At 43.7% G+C, this 13,860-nt stretch overlaps 1 protein-coding gene across 1 annotated transcript in view; it reads right to left on the bottom strand.

Moving 5' to 3' along the window:
- Nucleotides 1-2,066, bottom strand: part of zranb3 (zinc finger, RAN-binding domain containing 3) — a 64,998-nt gene extending 62,932 nt beyond the window's left edge. The window contains exons 1-2 of the mRNA XM_064311633.1: nt 1,992-2,066; nt 572-759 (exon numbers count right to left, since the gene is read on the bottom strand). Of these exons, the coding sequence (XP_064167703.1) occupies nt 572-759; nt 1,992-2,021 (218 nt within the window). The 5' untranslated portion in view covers nt 2,022-2,066. The remainder of the gene's footprint in view (nt 1-571; nt 760-1,991) is intronic.
- Nucleotides 2,067-13,860: the final 11,794 nt, after the last annotated feature.

Genomic DNA, 13,860 nt, shown 5'->3' with positions numbered 1-13,860 from the left:
GACGTCAGGCTCCTACGATCAATACCCGCAACGCAGTGTGCCCAGATTGCCGATGGCTGCTTACAGCTTGCCTTACCGGCCTCCAGGGAGAGCCCTGCTCGAATTCCAGCCGCGGTGTTTGCGTCACGCCAATTTCTCCCACTAACGGACGGGGTGACCCTGTCCAAACGGAGCAGCTGTTCCCGTGTCCCCCTGGATTGACGGACTTCCTCACCGCAAGACCCTCATGAAGACTTTCCCTCACCTCACTGCTCCCCAAAAAAAAAAAAAAACTTCACCCCAATAGAGATGGGGTTCATTAACAAGTCGAAGATTCCCTTACCATTCGACTGCCAAAGGGGCTCTGGGATTTAGACAGCCCAGATGTAAGGCGAGGACGGGAGGATGGGAGGGGGGGTGGTGGTGAAAGAATCAAACCTGTCAGCAGTTTTATGACATTCAGGGGAGAAAATGAGCCGGTGTTTAAATGTGGTATGCGAGTGAAACTTCGTGACGTGATCCCACACTGCTGACAAAATTGCTCCGAATGCCAGCTTCTCGTTCCCGTTCCCGTTCAGAAATGACGACCTACCGTCCGTTTCTGGCCAGCGCGAATTCGACCCCCTCCCTCTGGAACGGCATCAGCCGTTGGCGCAGTTTCACCGGAAGGCCAAGCAGCTGGCTGTCCTGCAGATTTTCGGGGCCGGCCTCCTGCTGGCCCACAACCGAACCGGAACTCATACCTTCGTCTTCGCGCGCGTTGTGCAGCGATGGCTGCGTCTGCAGACACAATCAATTCAAGAGCAAAATAAATAAATAAGTAAAGAAAAAAATAAAACAAAACACAAAAAAAGAAAGAGGGTAAAAACTCCACTCTGACATGTGACAAGCCACCGCTCCAGCGCGATGCAAGCAGCCAGCTCCGCCTGACTAAAGTTGCTACCTTAGTCACCGCTGGCAGCAGCCGGCAGATTCACTTCTTCCCTTGTCACCTAACAATGACACTTAGCTAATAAAGCCAGGCAGAAGCTGACTAGCCAGTCACGGAAGCACAAAATTATCACCGCGTTGACTCTGAAGGCGCTGGCATGTGCTGCATACGCTTGCACTTTCCTGTAGGAGGGCTTCGGGCAAAACAAAAATGCATTTCACTTTTCTCGCCAATTTATTGAAACGGAAGGTTTCATGAGCCAGGACATATTTGAAGTGTTATCCTTACTGCATAGGTGCGCGTGTTAGAGATAGACAGCGGAGCCTGAATTTAACTTTATGACGACCAGGTGTAATTGTGTGGGAAAAGTTGCGGTCGATAAGATCTACATGGTAACTTATACTCAGTAAGTTAAATTTACATGGGCCGCCGCTTTTCCCTACTTGGTTCTCACAACGTAAACTATGACCCTCGAGGACTTTTCCACGTGCTATGTTGTCCAAGTGTACCAATGGATAGGACTGAGTAACTTGTAAATACAAAAACAACAACAGTATCTAGCTATCGATGTGTAACGACAGCTTACTGCAATTCAAACTTTACAACCAAGTGTGGGAGCCATTAATGTTACCTCACTAACAATCTACTGTAGCAAGCTGTACACGTACACTTAACACAACATGAGCTAGCTAACAAGTTACAGTAATATCTGCCAACTGACATTGCGTGTTGTAACCAAGTGCCTTCTGATATGTTTGTATCTAGATCGCTAGCGAGTTGTCTACTATGAATTTTAATTCCGCAGTGCCCTCAAAATGATGGTTCTCCATGCTACCATATTAGCTAGCGAGCTAATGCTCTTGTTAATAACCAGAGTTTACACAACCAACTAGCTAACGCTAGCGTTTGAGTCTTTTTTTAATTGAGTTGCATTCATCTTCAATTCAGCCCTAAACCGTTAGCATCCAAAACATTCAGCTAGCTAGTTGAGTCGCTAACGTAGCCGCTAGGTCAGATAACACGTTCTGTTATAATGTGAAAGGGGCTACGGTCATTCCAGAGAACGATTATATTTACCTACCTGGCTATGGCTACATTCAATTACTGACATGCATAAAGCTGAAAATGGACGCTACCAAGGTCAGATACACTTACCACTATATTCATAATCTTAGGACTGTCACGTTTGCTTCTGCAACTTAACAAGCAGGCGTGTTTTTTACATTTCCCGCGATCACGTCACTGGACTTTGTGCCTTTACGTCAATAAGATGCGGCTGTCAGCTGACCAAGCACTTGGACAGTGGTATGCTATAATGAGATTCTCACGTTTTGTAAACCTTACTAGACAATTTGTCAAAACTAGCGAGACTAAATGTCGAATGATTTAGTTAGTGCTGCCAGCTAAACTTTTATCAATAATACTTTAAATTTTAATATCTAATAATAGATATTAAAATTGACTGACTTTCCTCACCCACCGTTTTCCTCAGTTGCTTTTGTATTGTTAGAATGTCTTTGTTTTAAAATAACCAGAACTTCTTTATAAACTGCAGTGAACAATTATTTTTTAACTTAAACATTTTACCCGTCACATTACTTGCTTTGAGAAAGTTGCTCCCGAAACATCCATCCATTATTTTCTGAATTTGGACTGTTTTGTTCATCGGCGGAGTTATGTATTGCTCTGTGTAAAGCGGTTACCTTCTCAGAAATAATTAAATTAATTAATGCTTCAGGCCCTCCCAACTGCACATGATAGACTGCTGTAGCTCAATCCCGTATGGCTATGCACACACCGCCAATAATCGGTTTTCACTTTATGAGTAGAAAGCATTTGGCTTTCTAAATGATTTCGTTTTCTAAAAACAGAAGCCTAAATACAAACATACGCATTCTCTGCAACAGTTATATTGGGTAAAGTCATATGATGATGGAACACAGCTAAATGTTATGCGTCTTTTTCTGTCTGCCGTCTATAGAGCACTATAAACTCTACCAAAATTTACCGCTTAAAGCCCGCCTCTTTAAATGTAGTCGGTCGTCAATTAAACCTAAAGCGAGCTCGGAATGGGTCTTTATCTGTGATTGTCCGCTTTGATTGGCCAGAGTGTCTGTCAGTTATGTTTCTTGGTGCCCTTCCTCCCCTCTCATCGAGTCCCGGACTCACTGCCTCTCATCGTCAAGCTCAGTGTTACTGATAGGCTCTATATAACAAAATAAATATATAAAGCATCATTTCTATTTTAGATTACAGAAAATTGACACCCTTACGCACCGGTAAGGATATTTTTTACGTTTTATTGCTGTTATTCGTGCGATGTGTTTGAAAAGATCTACGAATTATTTGCGTACACTAGCTAGCTAGCCAGCTAGCTACTGTAAGACAAGCAGATCCAAATGCAATGTTGACCAAGGCCTAACATTAATTATAGCTAGCTTAGCTAGGTGCTAACTATACTGTAAATACATGTGCGATTTTCCTGAATTGCAGTGTTTTTAAGCTACGATTCTCTGTATTTTAAACAATAGTATACTGGTTTACCTCACTGTAACTATTCTGTTTTGTTCATTTTAAGGGAATGTTTTACATGAAAACGCTATGTGGCAAGCTTGATGGCTAATGTCTGAACATGTGAAGGCCTGCCATAATCTCATTTGGCATTGTGTGGGCTTGGTGTGTTCGTTCTCAGGTTTGCTAGATTTTGGCTAGCCTTCTAGCTAACTAACGAAGAAGCTAGCTAGCTAACCACCATACTTTTTCTTAAGGAAAATGCTAGTTTTGACTTATGTTACCGGTGTAGTGTTTATTTTGGCTTATATTTTGTGTGTATGTCTACGTCATGTGAATACCCAACGTTAACTGAAGAACATATTGTAAGCGCTAGCTAGCAACCGTTAGCCAAGTTAGCAGCTAAAATTTGGCTAGCTGTGTCTGGGCCGAGCTAATTTAGCTAGCTACTCTGATTGTTCTGTCTGTATAATATCTGTGTAATTTATCTAGTTAACGCTAGCTGGCCAATATATATATATTAATATAATAGCAGTACGATATTGCATTCTCGAACTGGCTTGTCAGGTATAGCACTAGCTTGGAAAATATATTATTATAGACGGGGATTAAGTAGCTAAATGTAATTAAATTACTCTGATAAAATGGATGTGGTAACCTTATTTAACTTTAGCTAGTTTTATTAGGCTAATCGTGCGTAAATCTAGCTAGATCTAGCTGCGTATCTATCCGACTGTCCAATTGTTAGCGATGCACAAAGCGCTAAGCAAGTGGTGTGTGTTAACCATCGTTTTCAACCATTACAGTTAGCTAACATTAACTATAAAACTAATTTAAACTGCCATGACATGCAGTATCTTGAAAATCAAATCGGTTAAATAGCGGACCAAGTCTGCGCAAACTTTCGAACATTTGGAAATGGGCACTTAGGAATTAGTTTCAATTAATCCGATTCTGAAATAAAAACCACAAATTGTTGCATATCACCTTGGACACACGGATGTTATAGGCTGTCAATTTCCATTTTCAGGAATATATCGGAGAGACTGAGTTAGTTTTGTGCTGAAGTCCATATTTCGTTAGTTAGCATCTTCTGGTCATATTGCTTTATTTCTCTGACCCCCTGCATTGAGACTATTGGTATCCCCTAAAAATAAATTTTATTCAGGGACATTTTTGTAACGTATGTCCTGTAAAATATTACAGTGTTGTGAAATATTTAGTTTGTAAGAAATTCATATTTCTGTTCTCACCATTTGCCATCACAAGTTGAAGGGTGTCAACTCTTTTTGAGTATTTCATCTAGGAAATGATCAAAGTTTTAAATGCCCTCTTTCTTGCTGCTTTTCTCAGAAAATGTAAAGATTTTAATGTTGACCTCTACTGTCATTATTTTTATCGGACCATTGTACAAAGTTTATATCTATGTGTAAAAAAAGACCAACTGAAATTAGAGAGAGTGGTCAGGCAGGCCAGTAGGATTATAGTTGTCACTTAAAAATGTGTAGCTAGTCTCTATTTAAAGCTGATGCATTATAAAGTAAAATAAATCATGGTGGACCCTAGCCACCCCGTTCATGGTAGCCAGTGTAGGTGTTGTAGGAGATGGGCATGGATGGCTGCTCCAGCATAAGATCAGATCTGAACGGTTTTCGTAGATCTTCTCTACTGGCTGCAGTCAGAATGTATGATGAATCTTTTGGACTAACTGAGATTTTACTTTGCATTTTCTGGCACTTTCTATTAGTGAAATTCTGTTAGAGGGGGGAGGAGGGAAGTGGTGGGATGGGAAGTTTTGTCTCTGAGATTCACAATTTAACATGCCAAGATGTTTTATCTGTTTTTTTTAAAATTATTATTATTATTATTTATTTTGAGTTTGTTACCTGAATTTCCCTTTGGGCATATGAGCCTGAACCTGAACTCCACACTCAGACCTCTTAAATCTCTAATTATTATATCTATAGTTGTTGTTGTTATTATTATTAACATCATTATTTAAAAGCCAGACTTTCACACAATATATGAGATGCCTATGATGGTTGGTAATTTCCTGGAATTACCTCAACTAATGGGGAGATATGCTTTAACATTAGTACTTTAGTTTTTAATTTCGTGTGAATCTGTGACTCAGATGAGATGTGATGCGTCTTCATGGTTGTGTCCTGCAGCATCGAGCACTAAAACTGAAGCAGAAGAAACATCTTCCCTGAAGTTCCCTGTAATTTTACTTGATATAGGCTTGGAACGCCTTTGTTTTCATTTGGAAAAATATCAAAATGAAATTTCAGTGTCCTGCCAGGAAATGTGGAATTTGGCCACTAAAGGGGTCTTTAATCAAGACAGCTCTCTCTAGCCATACCTCTGAGTCAGCCAAGACAAGGTTAACTGATCACAAAATTTAGCAAAATGCTCTAGATTTGTGCCCAATTGTGGATTTTAATTGAAGAAGGCAGTCCATAAGTACAGACTGAAGGGTCTTGATAAATTCTGTATGGAGGAATAGGCAGTGACGCCCCCCCTCCCCCCCGCCCCCACCCCAGCATTTTCACCAGTCTCTTAAAACACTACAGAAGGCAACTGAGTCAATCAAGTTATCCTTTGCAAATGGAGGGGGCACATATTTATCGAGGGTGTGAGTGCTTTTTGAGAGCACTGTATAAATTTCATGATACCTTAAAGCTGATGTTACAACAGGAATATGCGCTTAACCATCAGAATTTCTGCGTATGGATTACCCGCCATTTTATTTCGTGCTTCTCGGTTTGACACTAATTGGTCGGTCACATCGCCGTAAAACAAGCGCGATGGAAGTTGAAATAATTTGCCCGCTGCTGACCACAGGGCAGCCGTCTCTCGACCCGCGTGCGAGTCCCTCTGAGTGGACGTGGTTCGATCGTCGCCAACCGCACTTTCAAAGCTGTGACCCCATCTCTATCCGGGGCCCGTTCTCTTTTTTCTTTTTTACCTGTCAAAATAAAACACAAAATACAAGAAAAGGAGGGGTGCTCTGTCCACTCTCCTCAACAAAAAAAAGAAATGGAAAATAATAACTTGACCTTTGGCCCGTCCCTTTGGTGCTGTACGCACAGCTTCGTGTGCTTCTGTAAAGTGTTCTCCAGTGGAAATGGAGGGCGAATCACCGCTGTGGCTTTACTCGTTTCTGTACGGGTGACTCATCGGCGCGTGCTTTTTGGGAGAGGTTTGTGCGGTCGAGGTCTTTCCCACCTCACCGCGCAGCAGTCGCTCGTCCGGGCGGCGGGACTGGAGCCCTGCCTGGGCCCGGCCGCGCGTGAGCCTGGCAGAAACGCCCGGCCGGGCGGCTCGGATTGAGGCCTGCTGGGTCAGAACTAGCGCCTGTCTGAGGACGCGTGCTCGTGCGCGCTCCCAAATTTCGCAAAAGCCGCGGCACACCCGTCCTGTCGCTGCAGGAGCGCACCAGGCTAACAGAGGGCTGTTGGCCGTTCCAAATTCGAACGAATGAAGGAGCGGATGAAAAGTTGTTTCAGAAAGTGAAGGGTGTGTAGAAGAATTCTAATTTTATATTTGTAAGCATATTTACTAACCTTTCAATACGCAGAGGAGAGGATTGGATTTATTTAATACGGTGATTGCTGTTCTTAAATTAAGTCTTACTTGCACTCCAAATGATTCCGATTGACCAGCTTTTTTTGCAGCTGCCGACATGCTGGCTGCATATTTGGTTTTCTTCCCCTTCAGCTGCAATATTTTAAACGCTTTTGACCTTGCAATTGTGTCCGCTAATAAAAGCTCTTCCCCGGTGACAGCACGGAGCGGGAGGTTATTGTGGACGAAGCTCTGCTTGTCGATACTGTGGTCTAGCAGTCCACATTTCCAGAGTTTCAAGGGCTGTTTTAAAGATTTATTGAAAACAGGATTGAAGTCCAAATGTGCCCATTAGTGTTTCCACTAAAACAGAAAACTGTGCAAGTACCGGTATGATACCAGAGCAGAAATATTTTATTTTCCTATATATTGTTAATGCGCTGTCTTTTGTTTAAGGGATCAAGTGCTGGTGAAGTCAGCAGTTTCAGCTGTGTAGTCATACTCCTCCAAAGCTGCTTTGGATGTTTTGCATTGCCTTGCACTCCTACATTTATACTGAAGGTTGATAAGGGATGAAATATTAAAGTGAAATGAGAGATCATTCTAGAACTAGACCGTTTTCCGCCTTGTATTATTTGAAATATGGGTGACAACAAGCACTCAGAACACACCAGTCCCATCAGAAGGTGATGCAAGTCCCCACCATACCAAAAAAAAAAATCAAAAAACATTGCAAATGGAACTTTTTGGAAGTGGGCCTGTTTTTTCGGGAAACGTTTTGCCAGCTTCCCCTGTCCTCAGTTTCTGTGGGATTTGGGATGCATCTTTCGTGAATCACAGCGAGATTGTCAGTGTGATTTGAAATCTATCGCGCGGATCATGTCGGCTGGTTTATCCTTCCCTGCCGAAAAACCCCCGCAGTGTACAGACAGGTAATGCCCCCCCCCCTTGCCCCCCGCCCCACACACACAGCAGCATTAAGGTCGAGGAAGCAGCCGCTCGGTGCCTGGTGACGGCTGATCGGAGAAAGCGCCCCCCTTTCTGAGAACCAGACAGGAAGGGCGGGTGCGAGCGTGCCGTTCTCCTGCAGATGCGCTACGCGGCGGCCGCTGGAGCACGTTTCTCCGGCGGTCTGATCGCATTACCGCTAATCTCACCTCAGCATTGTTTGGCAATCATCTCTTTTCGCTGCCCTGTATCTGTCAGGGGGGAATATTAATAGCGCAAACACGGCGGCGGTGCAGGGGGTGGGGGGGGGTGGGGGGGGAGAAATGATGCATGAGTTTGGGGCGCCATCGGAACGCGGCGGGAGCCAGCCGCCGAGCATCGCTGGGCCGTCTTCATCACTCTGGGGAGTTCTCACCTGGGAATACGGGGGCCGGGCCGGGCCCAGCGTTGTGCCAGCGCAGCGCTTTCCTCCTCTTCCTCGCTGTCTCAGTAACCCCGCGACACGCTCAAACTCAAACTCGCACCCGTCAGCTGTTTGCCCCCCCCCACCCCCCGATGCGGGGCTGGGCCACCGGCCAATCGGCTGCGTTTCACTCCCGTTCTCCTCAGATAACCTCTTCAGATTCATAGATAGATTGTGCGTTCGCTTGCCGGGCCTTTATCGTGGCACACGCATTGTCGCTTCGTTGAATTCATCGACCCGTTTGAGGCTGCTTTGTTTGAAAACACGGCTGGTTTTATGGGGAGGGACGTCGCGGTGCGTTAGTGGAGAACCGCGAGCTTGGCAGTGGTGGGCTTGGGAGCATGCTGAAGGAAATGAGTGCTCCTTATTTGGAGAAGAGTTTGAAGGTTTTGTTTGGGTGGTGATGTGGTCGGATGGGGTACTGGTGGCCTCCTAAAGTAAACCACAAGGGCTAGTGAGTATTTTTGAGTATAAGAATCGTTGTAGCCATGTGGCATATCCGCTTTCCATATTTTTTTTAATTTTGATTTAGATTTTTTATTGGACCTGCTGCATGGCCATTGAGGGTCCATACAATCACAGGGTGTGCATCAGATGACCTCACAGAAGCTGCATCGCTTTGCTGCTGATTGGTCGCCACATCGCCACCGAATCGATATGAATGGTGATTTAGGCTGTTCTATATTATAGCTGTAGTCTTTTGAAAAGACTAATTGAAAGCAGGTGTGCCATGTGGTAGCGATGATTGTAGTTGCACTCAAAAAATATTAATTAACGATTTACCGTCAAACTCTGTGTCGATGTGTGAGCCTTAATTTCCTTGAACAGACTTGAGAGTTTCTCCGTTTATTCACACACTTTCGTCATTTAGGAATCAAGAGCTGTGAATTAGACTACTTAATAATGATGAATATTTTTCTAAATAAATGAAAGAGCATGTTCTCGAAGGAAGGTTTATCTGATAGTTTGCGTGTGTACATTCTCTTCTTTTTGCGGAAACATTTGTCAAAAGAGTATCTTATTTTACGGTTTCTTTCAACGGCAGGACAAGAATGATAGTTTGGGAAAGGGCACAGGCCCAGGCCGGACGGTTCTTCACTTGACAGACGACAAACATGGGCTTAAGAATGACATTCTCGTGATGGTTTTCTGTAAAATAAAGCTAAACGATGTTAGGAGAGCAATATTCAGTATTCACCCCTCAAAGCTCGGTCTCGCCTGTTATTTACTGAAAACGGGTGTGAATATTTGTGACACTTAATTTTCTGGCAAATAATTTATGATTGATAAGTTATTTGTTTATGAAGGGTGTGAATAATCTTGGGAGGTCTGCGTATAATAAGCATGACTTCTGTCCATTTCATGTGGTTCCCTTATTGCTGATTCGTGCAGTTTATAACGGGGATAATGAGAGAATGAAACTGAGAGAAGAGCAGAAAAGCAGTGTGGAGGATAGTCTTCGATTTGGAACGTGTTCATTGCTGGGTGAATTGGGAGTCCCCCCCCCCATTAAAACGAATTGTGAGAAATGTCCCTACCGTCCAAGCTGACGAGTTGCATTTCCACATCAGGCTGATGTTGAAGTTTTTCCTTCTGTGAGAATCTTATGCCTTCACAGCTCCTCAACCGAAAAATCTGTTTCACTCTATAGGTCAGGAAACAGACGCATCAGGGCAATTCCATGGTAACCGGTGGTAAAAATGCCGGATATTTACGTGGTGAAGTCCGATACAGTTACATAATCGAGACTGATACAGTTCTTTCCTCCTGATGCCTCCTGATGGCAGAAACAAACACTTACAGTATTTGGCTAAATTATCGAGTGGACGATAACGTACAGTACAACATCCTGTTTTATTGTGACAGTCTATTTTATAGTGGCAGTCAGTGCTTATTACATTGAACCAACCACAGTAAGCCTTCTACATGTACAGGCATCTGTGAAGTTAAAACAATGATGTCATTCCAAATATGTCTTTGAAGCAACGGTTTCGTTCTACGCAGTGTGTGTTTCAAATACAAACAGAACTTGCTTGTGAGGTAATGAAACAGAAAAAATGAAGTATTTTCATGCAAGATGCACATGTTCAATCTGCTTTATTAAGCCCTACAACAACAGAAATGACTTTTTTATGTTCAGCATACATTGAATACCCAATTAACAGGAAGTGCTCCTGCACACTGCAGTACATACTGACTAAGAGCTCAGCTGGAGCCTGCTTGTCACAATGTGTAATGAGAAAATTTACGGGAGAAAAACAAAATCTATATTTTTACGTTCAAAGTTCACTGAATTCTCTTTAGAAAAGAAAATGTTTGCTCTTTTTTTATTTTTTATTTATTTGTCTGCTGCTATACCACCATGTATCCCGCTGCTGCTGCATGGCTGGAGCTGAGAGAGTGGGGGCTTGGTCAGTGCCTGGATGGACGACCTCAGTTTTGTTCCCATTTTGATTTGCCACTGTGCTCTAGAACCTTTCTTGATGTGGGAACCTGTGACCTATGACTTTGTCTGACAATATTGATTGATTGATCACTCGGTCAGTTCTTGTGAAAGGATATTGTGGCAAATGAAAGCTGCACTTAAAGGGATGCAGCATTATAAATAAATTTTTTAAAAAATAATAAAATGAGGTGTTTCACAAATCTTGAAATTATCTGCATGAAGTTTTGTTGCCTGAAGTCTGTCAGCCCCACAGTCTGTGACCAGGCAGAACTGGCATTGACCTCACTGTATACGAGGATGCGTCTTCTAAATGCACAGCAGTCGGTGCATGTCTTTATCACTGTCACTGCTGGCTGAAGTTGCATCTTTTGGTCTTTTTGCTCTGCAGCCGTGCTCACTCTTCCTGTTTCTGATCTCCGATATTACCCGAAAGGCCCCTCTGATTGCTAGAAGCAGGTTTTAATGTGAAGAAGCTCTCTCTCTCTTTCTCACACACACACACACACTCTCTCAATCACTTCCCCCCCACTCCCCTCAGTTTCTCTCTCTCTCTCACACACACATCTCACTCACCCCCCCCACGCTTCCCTCAGTCTCTCTCTCTCTTTTCTCACACACACTCTCTCACTCCCCCCCACTCCCCTCAGTCTCTCTCTCTCTCTCTCACACACACACTCTCTCAATCACTTCCCCCCCTGCTCCCCTCACACTCTCTCTCTCTCTCTCATTCACACACACACACCCCGCTCCCCTCAGTCTCTCTCTTCGTTCTCTCTTTGCAGGGAAAATGTTATCACTGGATGCTGAATTGAAAACATGTTGACAGTTCGCTGTCACCTCCTTTCGCGTGATGCGCACACAGATGCTCTTCCCTTTTCTCCTTCTCTCCTTCTCTCCTTCTCTCCCGCACGTGAAGCCGCCCCACGCCTCCCATCCCTTTTTCCCCCTTTTCACTCTGTCTCTCTGCTCTGATGGCAGGTGACGGTGCGGCACTGCGGTGGGGAGAGGTGCAGAAGTCGCTCCGCTGCAGAGCGCTGCATTTTAATGCCTCCGCTTGCCCACGTCGGTGTGAAATGTAATATCAGTTCAGCAGGTTATGCTAAGCGTTTGGGATTGGAAAAAAACCGAAATCTGTCAAGACGTCAGTGACACGTTCTGTGCATTATGAATTTGCTATCCGAATTCATGCCACATTCCTATTAACTGTCTATTTTCATGATCTAGCCTTTTTTTTTGTTAAGGCAATGGCCACAGCTGTTTCCTTGTTGCTCGAACATTGGAGAGCAGCTTTGCCTGTCTTGTAAGCTTTTTCTGCCTGGTCAAATATGTAGGAATTGAATGCACATTTTCCTTAACTCTGAAATGATTTCCCAAACTGGAGGTGTTATTTATTCATTGCTGTGACCACCCTCGAACATTGGCATCGGCAGACTGTATTCTGGAAACGCAGGTGTATTGTAGCATTCGCTTCCCTTTCGATCTGAGAAATGTCAGGATTGATTCGCAAAACCTGCAGATTCTGAGTGCAGCCCACTAGCAGCCGGGAGCAGATTGATTGAAATAGCGTGCGTAAACGTATCCTAAATGCAAAGCGTTTACAATGCACGGCAGGCTGATTTAGCCACCCACGTCAACTGCAACGGTTACAGTGTTGATTGACAAGCTCACTTTTAATTGTCACCAACGGCACTTTTTTTTTTTTTTTTGCTTTTGTCTGTGAGTATGTGAAACGAAACGATCACCAATCAGATGAAAGGTGAATATTTGGGTAGCGCTAGTGGGGAATGCGATCTTATGATCTGATGCAGACAAAGGTTTTTTTTTTTTTTTTGAAAATGCTGATATGAAAGCTAGTTCAACCTCAGTATGCTAATATGCGAACGTATTTAGACATATTATGCTCCCAACCTTTCCTTGTATTCTCTTTCATATCTTTTTAATTTAATGGGGAGTTTCGGCCCCTGAGGTGAAGCCAGCAGCTTTTGTTGCATGATAAAGGGGCGATATAGCTCAGGAGGTAAGACCGATTGTCTGGCAGTCGGAGGGTTGCCGGTTCAAACCCCGCCCTGGGCATGTCGAAGTGTCCTTGAGCAAGACACCTAACCCCTAACCTCTAACTGCTCTGGCGAATGAGAGGCATCAATTGTAAAGCGCTTTGGATAAAAGCGCTATATAAATGCAGTCCATTTACCATTTACCATTTACCATAAACATCCTCTTCACCCAGCCACCAGGTCACATCGAGCAGTTTTCACTGCATTGTGTTTGAAAAAGCCTTTTTAAAAAAATTATAATTTAGCTTAATTAGCCTAGTTTGCTTCAGCTCATTTCACTTTCTGTTTCCGTGTCATGGTTTCTGTTTCGCGTGAAGTGTGTTTGCTGCCTGACGGCACAGTGCCACTTCATGACTGGTTTTGTCGGTGAACGAGGCGGAGCGCTCTGTGGTGGGTGGTTTGGGATGTTTTATTTGAGCTATAAAACTCTTCGCTCGACTGGCATGCGGACGTTTTCAGAGCGACAGGGGATTGCGTAGCATAGCTAGTGGCCGTGGTACGTGCAGGTGCCAGTATTTCCATATGGGGCATTTAATAAAATGACAAATTATTGTTTTAACCCTTAAAAAAAAAGTGCATTTTCAGTATGCCTGGTTCATTTGTTAGTGATGTACGATGAGCACACACTGACAACCATTTAAATACAGTTAGTAGCCTGTACACTAATAGTGATGCTCAAAGTAGTATGTTTCACTTCAGTACTTTAATAGCAATATGGCAAGACATTTTTATCTGTAAGGGTCATGTGAATACAAATGCATGCCAAGCACTCAACAAAAGGGGGGTACTGTGAATTAAAGACGGTAGTCATGTTGTTTGCCTAGAAGAGCGAGGGTTTTATTTTGTTTGTTTGTTTGTTTGCTTGCTAGCTGGCGCTCGGTGCAAACCCCAGCCCTTGCTCTGTTGTGTGTCATGCGCTTGTGTGTGCAGAGCAGGATTTAGCATCTCCTCCTCTGCAGGT

This window comes from Anguilla rostrata, chromosome 15 (genome assembly GCF_018555375.3).
Source record: "Anguilla rostrata isolate EN2019 chromosome 15, ASM1855537v3, whole genome shotgun sequence".
Classification (NCBI taxonomy): Eukaryota; Metazoa; Chordata; class Actinopteri; order Anguilliformes; family Anguillidae; genus Anguilla; species Anguilla rostrata.
This window is presented reverse-complemented; position numbering and strand designations above follow the sequence as displayed.